Source organism: Ranitomeya variabilis, chromosome 6 (genome assembly GCF_051348905.1).
Source record: "Ranitomeya variabilis isolate aRanVar5 chromosome 6, aRanVar5.hap1, whole genome shotgun sequence".
Taxonomy (NCBI): domain Eukaryota; kingdom Metazoa; phylum Chordata; class Amphibia; order Anura; family Dendrobatidae; genus Ranitomeya; species Ranitomeya variabilis.
In genome coordinates, this window is record NC_135237.1 from 73,344,215 (window position 1) to 73,365,594 (window position 21,380).

Here is a 21,380-nt window from a genome sequence, read left to right on the forward strand (position 1 = left end):
TCCATATCTGGAGAAACTCCCGGACCCCAGAGATCGCAAGATCCTTAGCCGATATAGACTCAGTGCCCACAGTCTGGCCATCGAATGTGGCCGACACAGGCAGAACTACAAGCCCAGGGAGGAAAGACTGTGCCAACACTGTGATCAGGAGGCCATAGAGGACGAAACCCACTTCCTGCTACACTGCCCCAAATACTCAGCAGTGAGGGACACTCACTTCAGGAGACTCTCCGATCTCTTCCCAGATTTCATCACCATGAAGGAGGAAGAGAAGACATATATCCTGCTGGGAGAAGAAGAGAGAGCAGTGGAGATAGCAGCGCGGTATGTGAACGAATGTCATAGACTGCGAGAAAGACAGCCATGATGCCATGGACTATAGCCCCCACAATGGATCTGCCCCCATCCACCTTCCCTATGCCATGGACTATAGCCCCCACCCTGGATCTGCCCCATCCACCTCCCCTATGCCATGGACTACAGCCCCCACCCTGGATCTGCCCCCATCCACCTTCCCTACAGCTCCTACCCAACATCCCCACAGTCCCTATTCCTATTGCCTTTATACACTTGCTTTGGCAAAACTGATGTGTGTTTGGTCCTGCCAATAAAGCTTCTTTGAATTTGAATTTGAATTATATACATATATATATATACATATATATATACATATATATATATATATATATATATATATATATATATATATATATATATATATATATATATATATATATATATATATATATATATATATATATATATATATACATATATATACATATATATATATATATATATATATATATATATATATATACACATATATATATATATATATATATATATATATACACACATATATATATACACATATATATATATATATATATATATATATATATATATACACATATATATATATATACATATACATATATATATACATATATATATATACATATATATATACATATACACCCACACACACAGATTGTGATATTGAAAGAGAAATAAAACAATGCCAAAATGTGTTAAAATACATTTAAAAACACGAAAACTGGATTTAAAAATATTAATTTGCTGATGATACATGCACTTTAATATCCCTTCCAGAAACAGGGCCACTAATTGCCATGGGCTGCATCTGCAATGGCACCTATGTCCCATTCAGGACCACGCGAGTGAGCTCCAATGTCTGGACACGGCCCGTGGGCAAGGGTGGGTGCTGTTTATGGAAGGAAGCAGCCACATGTTGTCCCTTTAATGAAGGCACAAGGACTGTATTTGTATCGGAAGAGGAGACTGCAATGCTTCTTATCCAATACTGCATGATACATAGGGTAGGTTCACAATGCGTTAGGGCAATCCGTTTAACAGATCCGTTACTTAGCAGCACTAACGCAATGTAACGGATCAGTTAACGCGCCCATAAACTTACATTATTGTAACGCATCCTAACGCATGTCAAAATCAGCATGCGTTAGTGATGACGCATTACTTTGTGACGCACCCTCGAACATGGTTTACCGCGTTTTCGGGTACGTTAGGTCTAACGCACAGCGAACGGACACGGACGCGTTCGCTGTGCATAGACCCCTATTGCTAACGCATGCCAATGCAATGGTACCATGCGTTAATGCGATTGTAGCAAAAAAGCGATTTTGGGCATCAGCGTATCCGATTAAGGTATCCGTTAAACGTATGGCACTAACGCGATGTGAACCTAGCCATACACGTGCTCAGCTCCGCCACTGCTTCAAGAATAACGTTCCTGAATGAAAATGTCAGTGTAACCCTATAGCAAATTTGCGAATGGAGCAATACTGACCAAGTGTGACCACCAATCCATTCACGGCCTTGAGGAGTGGTGGTCGCGCATGCTCACTACTGTTTTATTCACTCACTTTGATTCCTTTGTCCTGGAGATGGGCGCAGATCTCAGCAGTAGGAACCCCAAGAATTATATATCTAGCCCGTGAACAGTTGACATTGCTTAACCAACCGCTCTAAATGACGACATGCGCCAAATTTATAGTAATCTAGCGCAGCGTTGGATCCCCTAAACCTTGTCCATAACGTATCATTTCCATGTGCCAACAACATTATCAAAGACTTTGTTTTCTACTGGTAATTATTACTTTCAATGTAATTGTAAGGTGGATAAAAACCAGATGACCTTCCCGTGTTGAGGACCTCTGGGAAGTATTTTTATTTTTTTTGCGCAGCTCAATTCTGGAAAGTAAAAAAAAAACACTTCCATATTGCAGGAGTGAATTTACAGCGCTACAGATTCGCCGCCAACAAAACCACATAACATTTTCCAATAAACAATCCAGCTAGTAAGACTCAAATACTATCCATTTCTTGGTCAAATGAATCCTTTACATTCCAGATACAAAGAGTCAGGTCAAGTATTCACATTGACATCTCTGCCAGACATTTGCTACGAGACCCCTTGGCAGCAGAGTCCTGTATGCATCCGATCTGGGACACAAAGTTATAGGAACCCGATGAGAACGCTTCTTGTGTTGTACAGCTTTACAAGAGGAAAACAAATTTAGGGGTTTAACCACGAAGGTAACCGCCTGATGTCGATTCATTTCTGTCTTACTTTGGCATTTTGTAGAGGAGTTCGCAATCTGTAAATCAGGACTGAATCCTAATTTATCTGTAAAGATTATTCTAAATTTTTACGTGCAAAATAATTGACCATGAAATATTAAACCATTACCGAAAAGGAGCAGTGAACCCATCAGGACCTCCTAGCTCAGACATGGGAACCGGGTCCCATTTAAAGTGCAGACCCCAATTAAATCCACCGCGCACCACGGGGGACGAGCTGTACATTAGGGTGTCAGCGCTGATGATGTCAATGACTGGACACACCACAGTCTTTCGATTTTCCTTGATGGGAGTAAGTAGAGGCTGTAACCACATCTCATTAACCTCACAGTGACTGTCCAGAAACACCAGAACATCACCTGAAAGTACAGAAGAGAAATGGTAGGCATCTACAAGGTGGGGAGAACATTAAAAGCTACTTGAAACATTTCCCACTTACATAATCACACACAGAGGGTAGTTGTTAAAGGTAGAAATGAAGAAATTAATTAGCAGAACCTTGGTCCAGCGGCCACGTTAATAGTCAGTGGCCGGTAGATGGGAGCCCTGGGAACATTCTGCCAACCTGGACTCCTCTTGGTTAGCTGGCCTGGGGCAACGTCATTGTTTGTAGGGCTCCCACCCAACGGCCATGGACTACTGACCTAGCTGCTGGAGCAGGGTCCTGTGAATTTATTCGTTCATCAACTATAGCACACATAAGAACCCATGGAGGAGCACATCTCACGAGGTTGCTGCAGCCTCTTCAAACAGTCTATAAATTGGGTGCCAAGAGTCGGGGCCCCCACCAATCTGTTATTGATGTCCTACATGAAGGTCATAAATATGAAAAACAGAATAATTTCTTAAAGAAATTTTACTTAAATCAATAGTGAAATTCACAACAAACAGGACAACCATTATTTTGAGCCAGTAATATGCTCAAAGCAATTGTCTCTTTCCTTTACATGCTTGTACCTTTGAATTTGGGTCTATTGGGACATATAGACATAGCAGGTGACCCTCTCCTTACGCCCCTCACCCGATTAGCAGGAGTAGAGAGCCGGTAACATAAAACCCTCTAGGCCTGGTCAAACCCACGCCAGCCACATAGGTCACAGAAAGCCATTAACGTGAAAGCTCAAGGCGACATTAAAGGCCGGTCACAGATTTTCCCAGTGATCATTCCTGATAGTCAGGTTGGCAATGACAAGCGATTGGTCTAAAGCATTCTTACCAGTTGCATGAGAAGCTCCAACCATCCTTCCACGAATAAGTCCTTCCCTCTGTTTGTTTCTCACCAGTTTCACCTTGTTGGGTAGGTTTTCTTTAATGTAATCCTCCAATGGCCCCTTCAAATCACCTGCCAAAGAAGGAGTTTTTGTTAACATTCTGCATTCACCAGCAGCTGAAAGTTCAGCTAATCCTGCATCAGTCAAAAATAGTCTTAGGCCCCTTACCTATTAGACTAATGTCAGCCAAAGCCAATGATACTGATGAGTAATAGTGACAGTTGACTGATGGTCGGGGGAGATGGCGATCGGGCATTTCCGATTTCTGATTACTGGTCACTTTGCTTTCCCTGAGATACCGTAAGTCAATGGCAGAGAAGTCTGTCGGCGGCTTTCTCTTAGAAAACAAAGGAGCAGTCAGCTGAGTGAGCCCTCCTGTATGGGAAAGACTGCAGAGATTGCTGCCAGACTAACGATTGGCAGAAGAACTCATCAGCTGACAGCCATCCAAAGTACATGGCAGGCTTTAATCCAGAATGTAATCTGGAAATAACTAATTAAGTAGTGATCAACGAACGTGCTCAGATAACGTCTTATCTGAGCATGCTTGGGTGTTATCTGATCATCTGGTCGCTGGTTGTGCTCGTATATTATTTTCGATTCCCTGCGGCTGCATAATTTGCAGCAGTTATACAGCCTCAACACATGTTGACACAAACAGGCAATACCCACACATGTTGAAGCTGTCTAACAGCCGCAAATCCTGCGGCCGCAGGAACTAGAACATAATATACGAGAGCGACCAGATGGTCAGATAACATCCGAGTGTGCTCAGATAAGACGATATCCGAGTACATTCGCTACTCACATCTGCAGCAGTTTATACATTCAATCTAGTTAATAAACCTGACCTAAAGTGACATTTCAGGGCACCTCCCATCAAGAAACAACCTGGGAATGCATTTCCATTAAGTAGGCTAGTTATTTATTTCATTGGTGGCAACCCAATCTTAGCTGTAATCGCAGTCTCAGGGTTGTTGTCCTATTTTATTTTCTGTGGTGAGTATATTAGTGAAACTATGCAGATTTTATTGTTGTAGATTTTGGAGAAAAAAAAAAAAAAAAGACACAATGGCATCCATATTGGCCACCTCCTAACTTTACCAAAAAGCGTACTAATTAAAGAGGCTGTGTGCAAATAGAAAAATAATGTCACTAAGCTGCAAACCAAAGCACAACCCATGGACAAGAGTGGCCACGGCTTTCTGATCCCCTAGGAAATAGTGTCACACACATAGTGACAAACATGTGTTCTCCCATTAGGACAACCCTTCTCCTTCGAGAAGAAAGGCCCTGCTGTCACACTGGGAGATCTGACCCAACCTCGCATTATATGGTTACCTAATGAATCCGATTAGGTGTTATAGGGAAAATGAGGACATAAAACACCTCCTTGGCGAAGTTGGGGAACACCCTCATGAAATTTTGGACTGAGTGGAAACATCTTTAAAAGGTGAAATGGATTAATTTACTAAAAGGATGTCACACCATTTAGGTCAGGTGCGCTCCGCTCTCCCGCCTCCCGGCTTCCTAATTGCCAGGGAACAGTGCCCTCTTGATTTACATTGACAATGCAGAACAGTGGCATGGTTGCACAGCTAGCCTGACATGTGAACAGAGGTAGCTTTATCTCTGTAGCATCAGAGGAGTGCAGGTGCACCGAAGACGGCCGAATTCAGCGATTTGGCCAGCTTCAGAGCAGCGCTTACAGGCTCTAGAGAAAAGAGCTTCCAGCACAGCGCTCCTTGCCTAGAAGACCGGCCACATATGATAGACTGCACAAATTGCTGGTTTCGTAGGCAATGAGCAGTAAACAAAATAAAAAATGTCTACATTTTGATAACAAAGGATTTGTAATAACAAGTAAATGGCAATCTCGCTTGTTTTTTCACGCCCTAAGCAATTTTAGCCATTAAAGAAGTAGAGAATAACCCTTTAAGAGCGAAAATGATTTGTGATGGTGGCCAACAACGAGGCTCAAGCACACTAGTACAAAACGGGTATGGCAGAGCATTGGGCCAATGTCTTTTTTATTACGGCTATTTTCATCCAAACAGAAAATCTGGGCCAGGGATTAGCGATCTTTACGTCAGTCTTGATGAGGGGGCAGGGTGAAGTGCGAGGCTCATGAGTCACTAGGGGGGGGGTTGCATTTTTAAGAACCAGGAGCATCTGACAAGTGACGGGTGCCTCTGTGTGTGCAGCAGGGATTGGAGGAACATATGTGGCATAGCCAACAAATCACCGTCCCAGAGCTGGACAAAAAAGGCGTGACTCGAGTTCCGCCAACATTTTTTACTTTTCAAAGCTTTTTACACCTGAATACTGATCTAAACGCTTTGTAAAGGGCTTATGTACCTGTATGGAAGCCCTATTACAGACCCCTTTTGTACAGCTGTTTGCCTGAGCCCGTCATGTAAGTGCATATGAGACCCAGAGCCAACAAAACCCCACAACATTAAAGTCTAATTCCGTACACACGGGTGGTCATCAGGCTGACCTCCACCTACTGAGCAGCTGCTGATTATTCTCTGTCTCTGGGGCTTGTGCAGCTGGAAGCGAGGACACACAATGGACAAAAACATTCAGCAGAACGTCACATCTCTAATTATCGTACAAAATATTCCAACCAGATTACCATCAAGCACTAAAAATGACCAGATAATTAAGGATCATAGGAGTGACAACATTATTCCATCTGTACTGACAAAGATATTTTTACTGCTTAATAAATGTGAGAATTCACCATCATAATAAAGCACAAAAAATAATCTGAAAGGGAAGCCATCATCAAAAATGACCTATTGTTAAAATCAAGCTTTTCTGGTAAATTTATTTTATAAAAACGTGTGATGTTTTTTTTCATATCACTAGCTAAAATAAATGCATTTATCACAATGGCCACTAGGCTTAATATTAGACTCATGCTTTATGTTCTTCACATGGACATTAGCAGCAATAGACTATTTACTTGTATAGAAGATACACTGATCTGTGCAAAGGTCATTGTGAAGGGGAGGAGGAAGAGGTGAGCTGTGACGTTGCCATTATGAATGGTGGAACCTGTGTCATCTACTGTATATAAAAGGTGTTATCAGTCATTGTGCAGGTGGAGGTGAGCTGTGACTAGCTCCAATTGTAAAAAGTGGATCCTGTGTTATGTACCATGTCTAGAGGGGTTATCAGTCATTGTACTACATATGGGGTTGTTGTACAGGTGGCGGAGGTAAGCGGTGACCAACAGTCAACAATTGTGAAAAGTGCATCTTGTGTCATTTACCTACTGCAGATTTAGCAGGTTTACACCTGTGCCGAGGCCAGGATTGTCCGAAGAGTCAAGGCTAACCCAATGACAACAAGGAAGGAGCTCCGGGAAGATCTCATGGCAGTGGGGACATTGGTTTCAGTCAATACCATAAGTAACGTACTCCACCGCAATGGTCTCCGTTCCAGACGAGCCCGTAAGGTACCTTTACTTTCAAAGCGTCATGTCAAGGCTCGTCTACAGTTTGCTCATGATCACTTGGAGGACTCTGAGACTAACTGGTTCAAGGTTCTCTGGTCTGATGAGACCAAGATCGAGATCTTTGGTGCCAACCACACACGTGACGTTTGGAGACTGGATGACACTGCATATGACCCCAAGAATACCATCCCTACAGTCAAGCACGGTGGTGGCAGCATCATGCTGTTGGGCTGTTTCTCAGCCAAGGGGCCTGGCCATCTGGTCCGCATCCATGGGAAGATGGATAGCACGGCCTACCTGGAGATTTTGGCCAAGAACCTCCGCTCCTCCATCAAGGATCTTAAGATGGGTCGTCATTTCATCTTCCAACAAGACAACGACCCAAAGCACACAGCCAAGAAAACCAAGGCCTGGTTCAAGAGGCAAAAAATCAAGGTGTTGCAGCGGCCTAGTCAGTCTCCTGACCTTAACCCAATTGAAAACTTGTGGAAGGAGCTCAAGATTAAAGTCCACATGAGACACCCAAAGAACCTAGATAACTTGGAGAAGATCTGCATGGAGGAGTGGGCCAAGATAACTCCAGAGACCTGTGCCGGCCTGATCAGGTCTTATAAAAGACGATTATTAGCTGTAATTGCAAACAAAGGTTATTCCACAAAATATTAAACCTAGGGGTTGAAGAATAATTGACCCACACTTTTATGTTTAAAATTTATAAAAATTTAACTGAGCAACAAAACTTTTTGGTTTGTAAGATTTATGCATCTGTTAATAAATCCTGCTCTTGTTTGAAGTTTGAAGGCTCTAACTTATTTGCATCTTATTAAACCTGCAGGGGGTTGAATACTACTTGTAGGCACTATATATATATATATATATATATATATATATATATATATATATATATATATATATATATATATATATATATATATATATATATATATATATATCTCTTGCCATTTTCACATTGCCCACTAGGTCGAACACTAGACTCCAGCCAGACGGCTTTTGTACCATCGTTTATATGATTTAATATTGTTAACAGAGTGTGACTGCTAGCTAAGCGTCCCATCCCTATGGCAGTTCTCACCTAGATCACTGTTATCATCCACCAGTACGATTTCCTGTAGAAGACTGGGCGGCGTGCGGTCTAATACGCTATGGACTGTTCTCAGAAGAGCAGAAAAGGCCTCGTTGTAGAAGCAGATCACAATGCTGGCGAGGGGCAGTTCTGTGGGGTAAATCTTTTTAGCACACCTGCCAAAACAAACATCATGTTAATGAAGAAAGTCAGATAGATCCAAAGATAAAATAGGTCATTACCATTTTCAACTTTTGACAGAACCCCTTAGTCTTTTTCTACCTAAAGGTACCGTCACACTCAGCGACGCTGCGGCGATATAGACAACGAGCCGATCTAAACTAGATCGCTGCACAGCGTCGCTGTTTAGGTCGCTGTAGAGACGTCAAACACAGCAGCTCCAGAACGATGCAGGAGCGATCCTGTGACGTAGCGGTGACTCACTTATCGTTCTCGCAGGTCGTTAGCTCCATGTAATACATTGCTGGCATCGTTGCTTTTGCTGTCAAACACGACGATACACGCCGATCTGACGACCAAATAAAGTTCTGGACTTCTAGCTCCGACCAGCGATGGCACAGCGGGACCCAGATCGCTGCTGCGTGTCAAACACAACGAGATCGCTAACCAGGACGCTGCAACGTCACGGATCGTTGTCGTTCTCGTTGTAAAGTTGCTGAGTGTGAAGGTACCTTTACTATAGGAGGAGATCTATAAACGCAATACTCCATATTAACAAAAAGGTTTTTTTAATTTGGGGGTAATATGCAGGCAGAATAAACATGGGTACTTCGTATTTATTCTGCAAATAAATCCACAGTAACCTGCTACAGACATCACATAAAGCAAATCCGCAAGCAGAGCCTTCATGTCAGTATCTGGAGCATCCCGTAACAAAGCCACCATTGTAACATTCCAACTACACTCATCAGCCATGTATACTGCCACCAGTGAGTGCTATGGAAGAGATTGTGTCTTTCATGGTGGGGTCTGGGTTGCAAATTGTGGGTCACAGAGGTTACATCACAAAAATTTAAAATTGCACTAAAAATGCTCTGCAGATGTTTGGGTGTTTGGGAAGGAATTTATCAGAAAAAGCAGCTGTTATAAAAGATGTATAGATTATAGAATTGTGGAATGTGCCGCTGACATGTGATACTCAGCTGTTGCATCCTGTCACATCGGAAAGCCTACAAATGTAGCACACAAGCGTCCATTCTTATAGATGAACCGTGTGTACATGATACACTACATCCCAGAGGAGCACCAGGTTATTTCACCTAAATGTGTACTATTTAAAGGGTTCTCTGTGCATATAATATTGACAACCCATGATCAGGATTTACCATCAATAGACCAGTGGAAGTCCGACACCCGGCACCCCCACCGCTCGTCTGCTAGCAACTCCAGCCATTCGTACACATTGATGTATACATCTGGCCGCCAAATCTTATAACCACCAGTGGAACAGCCTGCGCTGTATCGACATGGGTGATAACAGGTGAATATCCATCATTTTGTTACTTTCACCCCATCCACAGTGTTGGTAGAGTTTTTAATGGAGGTCAAACACTTTAAATGGTTTTCCACAGAAAATAAGCATCAGCAGCTAAGCCAGACCCTTTCTTTGTCCCAGCCAAAGCAAAGATGGACAAGTGGGCTGACTTAGCTATTAAAATAAGCAGTAAACTAGATCCCTTTCCACAACGATCCAAGCAAAGCGATGGGACTGGGAAAAAGCAGCAACCATGATGGCAGAACCTGGGCTTATAGAACTATATTAGTAAGTTACTATCTATGGATGATTTCATCTTTTTTTTTTCCCATTCCCTAAAGGAAAACAAAACAGAAAAAAAACAATACAAGCCATCAGCTAGTTTCCTCAATTTAAAGGGGTATATCCTGTGACTGTCCATTTAACTAAAATCAAGGTGCTTCTGCCACTATGAACTTTTGCACTAAAAACCTATTTAACTTCACTGTAACTATACAAATCGTGCGGCTGCACGATTACACTTGTTCAGACATAACCGAAGGTAGCAGATCTGATACAAAAGAAAGTCTATGAAATGGAGATCAACTTCTACCTGTCTATTATGTACTGCCCTCACAAATGATGAGATAAATAAAAAAACAAACTGGAGAGCTTTAAAGATGTTTTCTTGCTCTCTCTCTCTCTATATATATATTTATTTGTTTTAAATAAAGCTACTTTGTAATTCACTCAAAAAAATAATATTGCAGTTTTTTAGGATGTAATGTTGTCCTGCTCTTGATTAAGTCTGTGCAGGATGAATTCCCTTTTTCCGCCCTGCAGCGATTTGCACATGTTCGTTTTCTCATAGCTTTCTGTGGGAGTTCAATGTAGCCCACAGACGTCTATGAGAAGCTGAGCAGTAACAAACAGGCGTTGTGCGCTCTCAGTAGCTTCATATAGGCACAATGGTTGGGATCAGATCCAATCCTACATAATCAGGAAAGTCTTCTTTAGCTTGCAAAAAAGAAGACAGAGGAGACTGAATAGCTGTCTACAAATATCTCAAGGGCTGTCACACTGTAGGAGCATCTTTATTCTCATTTGCACAAGGAAAGACTAGAAGCAATGGGATGAAACGGAATGGGAGGAGACACAGATTAGATAATAGAAACAAGCAGGGGGTTGGAGCAGATGACCCAGGAGGTCCCTTCCAACATTCTATGATTCTATGATTCTTTGGCAGTGGCTTCAGTGAACTCACAAAACAAGACCCGATACAATGCACCACACTATAGTAATCACATCAACCCTGCCTACGTAATGATTAATTTACACACAGCAATATGTGCTACAACCTGACTCTGATCCATCAGACGTCTGCATTTACTGAACTACCAAAAACTCCTCCTGCTCCTCTTACAATCACAACACTGATAGTTGGCCTCTACTTTACACGGCAGGGATTTTTCTTCTGCAGTAATGAATATGATTTATGCACTGACCACATAATACAGGACTAGAAACATACTTGGGATCCCTGGTGTCTGGAATGTCTCTGTGATAGCCCAGTCTGTTACTGATCAGCATATTGAAGGCATGCTTCTGATAGCCAACATCCCGCACATCCTGGTCTTGTTCATTGAAGATCATACCTATCAGAAAGCATAAAATATATTAATAGCACAAACGACTGGGAAAGAGAAAGGTGTTACTATCGGACAAGTTTATGCAAAACCAAATAAAAAGATAAACATTATATATCCCAGGCACAAACAGTGGGGAAAATAAGTATCCGATACACGGACTATTTTGCAAGTTTTCCCACTGATAAAGATTGGAGAGGTCTGTAATTTTTTTATTGTACGCACACTTCGACTTTGACAGAATCTAAAAATAAAAATCCAGAAAAATCACATTGTATGACCTTAAAATGCTAATTAATTATGTAATTGTATGAAATTAAGTATTTGATACAATAGAAAAACAGAACTTAATATTTGGTACAGAAACCTTTGTTTGCAATTACAGAGGTCAGACGTTTCCTGTAGTTCTTGACCAAGTTTGCACACACTGCAGAGGGGATTTTGGCCCACTCCTCCATACAGATATTGTCCAGATCTTTCAGGTATCGGAGCAGCCACTGGGCAACATTGAGTTTGCCAAAGATTTTCTATTGAGTTCAGGTCTGGAGACTGGTTAAGCCACTGCAGTACCTTAAAATGCTTCTTATGGAGCCACTCCTTAGCTGCCCTGGCTGTGTGTTTCGGGTCATTGTCATACTGGAAGGTCCCAGCCATGACCCATGTTCAATGATTTTACTGAGGGAAGGAGGTTGCCGGCCAAAATCTCGTAATACATGACCTCATCCATCCTCCCTTCAATACGGGGCAGTCTTCCTGTCCCCTTTGCAGAAAAGCACCACCAAAATATGAGGTTTCCCCCACCATGCTTCACGGATGGGATGGTGTCCTTTGGGTTGTACTAGTCCTTCTCCCATACATGCAAGTGGAGTTAATACCAAAAAGTTCTATTTTGGTCTCATCTGACCACATGACTGTTTCCCATGCCTTCTCTGGTCATCCAGATGGTCATTGGCGAACTTCAAACGGGCCTGGACATGTGCTGGTGAGAGCAGGGGGACATTGCGCGCCATGATGGCATACTGTGTTACTAAAGGTAATGTTTGAGACTGTGGTCCCAGCTTTCTTCAGGTTACTGACCAAGTCCTCCCATGTAGTTCTGGGCTGATTCCTGACCTCTCAGAATCATCCTTACCCCACGAGGCGAGATCTTGCATGGAGCCCCAAACTGAGGAAAATTGAGAATTATCTTGGGTTTCTTCCATATTCTAATAATTGTGCCAACAGTTGATACCCTCTTACCAAGCTGCTTGCCTACTTACCCTGTAATCCATCCCAGCCTTGTACAGATCTACAATTTTGTCCCTGGTGTCCGTAGACAGCTCTTTGGTCTTGGCCATGGTGGAGAGGTTGGAGTGTGAGGTCAATGGAACACCTTTAGCGGGATGTCTGGCTCATAGCCAATGTTGCACAAACACCTTCTGATGGTTTGTGTAGACTCTGATAGACCTTATACTTTGTGTGTGATGTTCATTTTCCAGTACATAAAGGATGAATCATGGAACCAGTGGTTTTGCTAAATCAACACAACAACCGCAGGCCACATGTTGCTGTGAGCAGCTTGGGTTGCCTAAACATGCTACCATGGCCTGCAGCGTCTCGAGACTTGTCTCCCATCAAGCACATCTGGGATGTCATTGATCAGCAATTGCAAAGGGAGCTGCCAGCAGCAGATCTTGATGATTTGCCCCAGTGTGTTCAGTGTAGCAGAACATTTGTCAGACAACCATTAATAACCTCACTGATAGAAGCCACGTGTGGGTGTTTCTGCATCTGGTGCTCATACTCAGTACTGAATAATTGAGATGTTTCTGAAAATGCTGTTTCTATTTTTAGTTTGCAGATCATTAATATGTCCATCGATCCTGTGTTTTCCATAATTCCACAACTCTTCCTTCTTGGTGTTGCAATTTCGATGTTGATCAGTGCATAATATAACAAAATACACATTGCATGGTCCACACACACGTGGCACGATGGTCCAAATAAAGAACGTAACTTAATAGCAAAGCCACAAAAAGAACTAAAAATCCTCCTCCACATACTGAACGTAGACTGAATCTAACCCATAATATATGAGGATATAAGAAGTAGCAGTCCCTGTAAATGAAAGAGCTGGACTCGTCAGAAGAAATGACTTGCACAGCTTTTGGTTTTAGGCAAGGCTCCCTTTGTGACATGTCAGTTTATAATTTCCGGTCACACTCTTACAAAGGCTTACATCAATGCTCGCAATCTTAATCTGGGCTCTTGCAAAGGGAAAAGGAGCATCTGCTTTGAAAGGCGTTACAGCATTACTCCTAGAGATCTGTGCCACATGTGTTCCTCTAGTAACCAATTATTATTTGATTTTTGTAAAACTCTTTTCAGTCCTATTTTAGTCCCAATAGTATTGTGCAAACCGGGGCAAGGCTTAAAGGGGCTGTCAAGGCAAGCAATATTACAATATTCACGACTTATGCTTTGGTGGAGTTTGACCCCCTGCACCTCCTCAAATCCGCTGTTTAAAGCTCTGCAGGATGTAAACAATGAAACGTATTGAAGAGCACAGCTTAGTTCAATGCGTAGCAGCCTCTGCTGGGTACTGCAGATCAGATACTTTCTGAGAGATCAGGAGTGGATCTGCCGTTCTGGGCAGCCGTACATTATTCTCTGCCTGTTTATACCGCACAAGAAGATTGTTCTGATTAAGAGCCCGTGAACATGATGTTAGGCGACAGTCTATGTTCAGTGAAAATGGCAAGATTTTGCTTCCTCTTTACAGAATTTCCCTTTTTAAACAGAAAAACCACAGTGAAATCCAGAGATTCATCATACGAATTTTGTCCTGAAATGATGAAGTCTGTGTTTTCTTCTGGTTCTGTACATTGAAGACGTCCATGCACTGGGTGACAACAGGAGGTCTCATCCACCTGTGTAATGCGTCATTGTGGGAGAAGAAAGAGCAAAATGGATGTTCAAATACTTGTTAGGAAACTAAAACGGAGACACAAGACAGCCAGGGCTTGCCAGGAAAGTGGTTTGCCTTTTGGCGACTGCTATTACTTAGATATGTGGAGACTGTTTGTCCAGCCTGGTTTATTCCAAATTTCCATGTGGTCAGATACATACATAAGTGCGGCCTATTTCCATACACTCAGCCATGGTGGTCTTAAAACCACGTTATTTGTTATCAAAACAAACGGGTTGTAGTCACAGGAGGCCCCAAATCACTGGCTACAGGATACTTTATTGGACAATTCACTCACATTACAGTTTTGAAGGGGCATTTTTTAGGGGGGGGTGATTTGCCATAAATTTCCGATAAATGCAGGTCCCAGCTATGTGGAGAGTAACTGCTCGACCGCTTCCTAAATTCTCATAGAAGTAAATGTGCTGCTAACTCGCCGCTCATTCTCCACCTAGATGCTGTGGTCTCCTCAGCACGTGGGTTTTCATAGTGTCACATCTATCAGACATTTATTGCAATTCCATAAATGTAAAAGGTTGGAATACCCCTTTAATAAACCATTCTGATTAAATGAGGCCTCCACAATTTTTAAAAAGTGGTCAAAGAGTAAGGAAAGTGATGAAACAGTAGGGACTAATTGTGCATGTGTCAATCATTGGTTCAGCAGAGGTGTTTTTCTGTATAGCATATGACAGGACATCATTACTGGGGCAGCTAGCGAAAAGGGGGAATTCAAGGGTTAATTATATCATTATTTTATAACATTCTCTACTGTTCGCACACTGTCTAAAAATTTGGGAAAACTCCTTTTAGTATTCTAAATAAAGATGAGCAAAAAGATTAGAAATGCCGTGGTCCAGCGTCCAGTTCGGTCCTCGGTGGCAGCCAGATCGGGGCAGTGTTCACTTCTGTGCCAGCAATCCTCTGCCAGGCACCCTAGGGAGCTTACTAGTCCCCCACGATTTCATGACCCGTGGCGGTACAGTATCACAGGAATCTAGAAAGAGGCAGAACCCCTGATGGCGAAGAAGTGAACTAAATTGGACGCCGTACCTCCGATGCGGTCGGACCTTGGTAGTTTGGGCCTCCACGACAGCTGGACATGGGTGGTCCTTTCATAATTGCTGCAAAAACTGCTACGTGACCACAATGTGTGAATACACCCTAAAAACAGATTTAGGCAGTGCTCTCAGATTGTGCTTTTTTTCATACGACGCTTATAAAAGTTTTAGCAGTGGTAAATGGTTAGCGGGAATCTGTCAGAGCTGTCTATATGGGCATGTAGGTGATAAAAAGCTGAATAAAGTGATATCTTGATATCTGTGATCTGACGTCTTATTACAGAGAAATCCACGGATTTCTTTTTTTTAAAACATGTAGATGAGTTGTTCCAGACTATGGACCGGACAATGATCTCCCCCAGAGAGGATTATTTCTAATAAAAGGTGGACTTACCAGGGTGAGACATATAACTAACACAGAAGAGTAGAACTGAACTTTGTTGCATAACAAACATGTTGGCAGCTGTAGCTCTCACAGCTCTGCTGTATTCCAACACTATTGCACACTGTCTGGCTGTGAGATGGAAGCGGAGAGGAACCTGCAGATGTGTCAGTTAGGTTAGGGTCAAATGTCCATCTTTCTCCCAACTGAGAGAATCAGTCCAATTATTGAAAAAAAAAAATTCTCCATCTTCTCCATTCAGTATGACTGTAAAAATTGGACCACACTCAGATGTCATCCAAGTGTGGTCCGATGTTTTCCACAGAACCATAAATATGAATAGTCAAGTGTCCTCCGATTATCAGAGGCAAATCTTGCATGTTGTGATATTATTTCCATGTGACCAACTGGGCCCGATTGAAGAAAAAAAAATAAAAAAAATTATTGGACACATGTATGGCTCCATAGTATAACATGGGGACAAGTGCTATCCATCAAAACCACAGATAACATTTGCCTGAGTTATACAGTAGTGTGTACGAGCCCTTATATTCACACATGCAGGGAGATTAGGAAAGCGGCCATTACACATCATACTGGTAACTGCCACTTCATGTAAATTAGACTCTGGAGGCAGATTTTCGGGGAGATCTATGACCAGCCCATAGATCTTAACAGTTCATTTACATATAAGAAAAACGTGGATTTCTCTGGAATAAAACATCGAATCGCAGATATCAAGGTATCATTTTATTCAGCTTCCTATGACCTACATGCCCATATAAATGGCTTAGAGGGGTGGAGCATACTGACAGATTCCCTTTAAAGTGGTGTGCGATATGAATGATAGATAATGTGACAGAGAACACTTTAGCAGCTTACAAAAAATATAACAGAGGACGGCATGAATAACAGATCTCTTACTATGGAGATACTCGCCTTAGGAGCAAAGGACAACATGCTGTAAGGAAAATCCAATTCCCTACAAATCTGCTCAGCATTTACAATAGGCTGTAAAAGGGGCTGTTGGCACCTTAACCAATTGTAGCTAGAAGTCAAAATGGACTTGATGCCACTTAAAGGGGTAGTCGCACTTATCCCTTTTCATATGCTCATTTGACGTACTCAGGACTCCAGTATATGAGGAAGAGTGGAGAAATATTGCAAAACTTTAGATCTGACATACCAATAAAACCTTCTAAAAAAAAAGTGTCTTCTAGTAGTTAACAGAGGAAAGGTGGCGTGATGTCCGTCTCTTTAATAGTTCAAATCGAACATATATAGGAAAAATACATTACACAGAATCAGAAAAGCTGAAAATACAGAGTGTTATTTTTTTTTTAATTAAGTGCAAATCATCCATGTAGAAATCACACTAGTAGGTTCAGGTATCAGTAGCCGGCATGGGCGAATGCTGTGCATTTCCGGAGCTACAACCCAGGTATGACTGATCTCATTTATCTAGTGCCAATTTCTCTGTGGCAGATTAGCGGTGACTAGGACCCGTGCCAGCCGTGCTGACTACTTCTACTCTAACAACTCCAGAGCTTGAGGCAAGCAGCGCTTACTCATGACTTCCATACCTCCGTCATAGTCTCTGCTCATCTTCAGGTGCCACCAGCTCCATGCAAACAACCCTCTCACCCAATGTTGGACTGGGGTAACATCAGCTCCAGGACCCCAGTTTTCAGCTACATGTAAATATGACTTTATCCTCATTCACGAATACAACCTTTGTCTGTTCATAATGAATCAATTGTATTGTGCCAAGTACTGCTCAATTAAGAGGGTGGTGGCCCACCGGAGGATTCTCCTGTTCTCCTGATAGCCAGTTCGAGCCTGCTCTCACCTGGTTCCCAGATCTGACCTGTGCCCCCCAGCTGACAAACCAATGCAAACATCGCCCGCAAACTTCCTACATTATTTCCCTTGTGTGTGCTATCATTTAATATAGTTGGGAAGTTCCCATACACATTAGACTGTCAGCCGAGCCCAACAATCTCAGTGGGCTCAGTCGAATTTATTCTGTGTATGGGGGCCTTAAAGAGTGTTTTTTGTTACTTAAATGCATGTATTTTAGGCTAAAAACAATTTGTGCAAATTGGTTTTATTAAAAATGTTGATCCATTTGCCTTTTAGAGCCTGTACATTGCACTGCTGTCTTTTGCTGGCTGCAGAATGAGCCAACTGAGAATCCGTCAGTCGACCCGCTATGATGGACTGATGGGGAGTTAACTCTTCTCACCTTATTTATGAACACAGACCAAGGGAAACTAAGAGCCTGTAACAGTAAAATAGTGCAACATTTTTAAGGAAAACCAATTTTTTAAAAAAAATATATATATATGTATTTGGCCTCTAATACCTGCATTTGAGTATAAAAAAAATTGCCCCAAAAGGTGAAAAATCTCCTTTAAGTTCGATTTCAGTCTTCTCTGAAACGCAGTAGAAGTATGGACAGTGATGCTCAGACCCACAGTGATGCTGCGTCTCCTGACCCACGCGTCTCCTGACCCACGCGTCTCCTGACCCACGCGTCTCCTGTGGGTTTATATCAAGCTGTTGTCAGGAGACCTGTGGATGGGAAATCATGGTTTGTACTCTAAGGGAAGCGTTAGATGGCCATATAACTAGGAAGAGAATCGCAAAGCAATGGCTGGACTGGCCGGTGGCTCTTCTGAGCATGTTTTTCTATTCAGACACACTTGGGTTGGGGGAGCCGCCGGCCAGTCCAAGCATTGCGATCCTCATCCAAGTTGTATGGTCGTCTGACTCGTCCCCAACAGTCACACCTGGATGGCTGAAGTAAGCCTAATGCAACCTCTACAGAAATCAGATTGTAGGGATCTCACCAGATTTAGCTGGATCTGCCAATCATCTGCAGATAACCATCTCATGTCTATGGCCAGCTCTACAGTCATATGCACACAAACTTGATCCCCTCTCTCACTCTCCAAGATGAACTTTTGGGAACAAGATTTTGACAAACATTTCTGGGCCTGGAACTATTAGGGCTCGTGCACACTTTGCGGTTTTTGCTGCGGATCCGCAGCGGATTTGACGCTTTCCATGCAGGGTACAGTTGAATGTTACCCTATGGGAAACAAAAACTGCTGTGCCCACGATGCGGAAAATTCATTGCGGAACCGCTGCAGAAAAAAAGAAGGAGCATGTCACTTCTTTCTGCGGATTCCGCAGCGGTTTTCAACATGCACCAATAGGAAAGTGCTGTTGAAACCCCGCAGAGGAATCCGCAGAAGAAACCGCAGGAAAATCCGCAGTGAAAACTGCTGCGGTTTTGCACTGCGTATTTTCCAAATCCGCAGCGGAAAAATCCGCAGAAGAATCCGCAAAGTGTGCACATACCCTTAACCTTCTCTTGCCAACAATTAAATACCCCTTTAAATGTTTTACAACTATAGAACAAAGAATCAAAATGGTATATAAAACGCAACAATGCACAATAGTCATTCCATACAATGCAATGTAAGCATTCCTCACCTACTTAATCCTCCAGCGGGTGGTCACTGCCAGTCACATACCTTGAAGCTTGTGGGCCCAGTGCAAAATGTCCAATAAGCCCCTCAAGAACAACTGGTCTTTAATAGTATTGGTCCCCTCATGACCTTTCACAGCCTATAGGCTCCAGGATTCGGGGCCGACTGCCACCCCTGCACCCACTGGGGCTATGGCCGTGATCCCTGCAGCGGTGACATCATACACATTATTCCCCGGCCACAGCGGTCCAGCCAGGGCAGTACTGATACCGCTGAGGCCAATGATTAGCAGCACTGGTCACAGGACTGATATGAACGATCAATGCTGCAGGAGCCGTGATGGATTGTGCTTGTTTTATACCACACTCTCCTTCCCCTCCCTAGGTCCAACGCAGAGAGTCTGCCACTGGTTCAGATATCTGTTACTGACAACAGCGCTGCAGCCAATCAATGAGCGCAGCCTGAGTGGATGTCGTGTTCCGCTCAGAGCCACTGACCTCACTGATTGGCTGCAGCGCCTTTCGTCGACGTAATATCAGCGCTGCAGAGAATAACAGACACCGGGAACAGCGGCAGAAACTCTGCACTGATCCCAAGGAGTAAGAAAATAAATGGAAGGGGAATGGGGTTCTTGTAAAATCCTGGACAACCCGTTTAAGCGCATGCGACGCGGTGTTCTTACCCATCTCTGGGGAGAAATTGTCGTTGGTTTCCACAAAGTTTCCTAAGTGATCTCCAGCCCGGTCCTTGTTAGATCCATCGGACTCCATCCCGGCTGAGCCCCGGGACAAGCGGGGGGACATTTTCTTGGGGTACGGCTTGTACGGCTCCAGCCCCTTGACGGGCACATGTCTGACGCTGGCGCTCTCTTCGCTAAAGTTGAAATAAATAAAGAGCAGAAGTGTCCAGGTCACAGAGGTGAAGAGGCAGCCATAGCAGAAACAGCGGAGCGCGGCGCTGCCCATGGTAACCCTAGCATGGTCCAGGGGCCATTCTCACGTCCCTGCCGGAATCACAAAGATCAATATTAAGAAAAACAGAAGAAGTCATGAAGTCACAGCAGCAGTAATGTCCCCTCAGTGCCCTGCAGAGCCCCCGCAGCCGCTCACACAGATGTCCATGTGTCACCGGGTCACCCTGCAGGGAGGCTGCTGTGTGGCTGCACTCTGCACACAGCCGCCCTGTGCCTAACACCCACCACAGCCGAGCCCCCCAGCAGCCCCACGCTGCGACCCCCGGGGCCCTTCACCGAGCAGCTTACCTGGGGCCCCTTTCAGAGTGACTGGCCGCAGTCTCCGCCCACAGAGTGACAAAACGCATAAGCCCCGCCTCCTCTCTTGCCGTGTCTGAAGCAAAGCTGTTTGCAAAATAAAAAGGGCGGGATCCGCTGCATGACGTCACCTCTGGGCGGGGCTCACTGGGAGCTTCACTCAGCTGTCCTGTAGAGGCAGAATTGATCTTCACATGTTCGTCCCCTGTAGGAAGACATATTGGTTTAGTCTGCTCGCCCTGATTGCATTCATTCAGAGCTACGAGAAAATGGCCGTCGTTCGTGGTTTTTTTTTTAATCGGTCATTTTATGTTAAATGAGCCCTGAATGCTATTGCATGTGTGATGATTATTGTATGGAATGTGCGGGGAATGTGAGGAATGACAATCATTTAATCGTTTTGGGTTTTTTTGCTCAAGTTCAGTTACACACAAAAAAAAGTGGACTGGTGAAAGTAAAACTGCGCTGTGATCCGTTACTATGGGCAACACAGTTATTCTTAAATTCTGCCCCATAGCGTATAACTGCTGGATTTGGATGCAAACGATGCAGGTCCGCGCGATGTTGTCACCTTTTTCACCCAACAAATGTCCAGGTTTATTCAGCAAAAAAAAAAGTGTGGATCCAGGTGGGTCACCATAGTGTTACCATAAAGGG

At 43.4% G+C, this 21,380-nt stretch overlaps 1 protein-coding gene across 1 annotated transcript in view; it reads right to left on the reverse strand.

The window, feature by feature from the left end:
• Nucleotides 1–20,797, reverse strand: part of GALNT11 (polypeptide N-acetylgalactosaminyltransferase 11) — a 36,181-nt gene extending 15,384 nt beyond the window's left edge. The window contains exons 1-6 of the mRNA XM_077268645.1: nt 20,715–20,797; nt 20,136–20,456; nt 11,452–11,575; nt 8,456–8,622; nt 3,842–3,967; nt 2,735–2,984 (exon numbers count right to left, since the gene is read on the reverse strand). Coding sequence (XP_077124760.1) covers nt 2,735–2,984; nt 3,842–3,967; nt 8,456–8,622; nt 11,452–11,575; nt 20,136–20,418 — 950 coding nt within the window. The 5' untranslated portion in view covers nt 20,419–20,456; nt 20,715–20,797. The remainder of the gene's footprint in view (nt 1–2,734; nt 2,985–3,841; nt 3,968–8,455; nt 8,623–11,451; nt 11,576–20,135; nt 20,457–20,714) is intronic.
• Between the last annotated feature and the right edge of the window lie 583 nt (nt 20,798–21,380).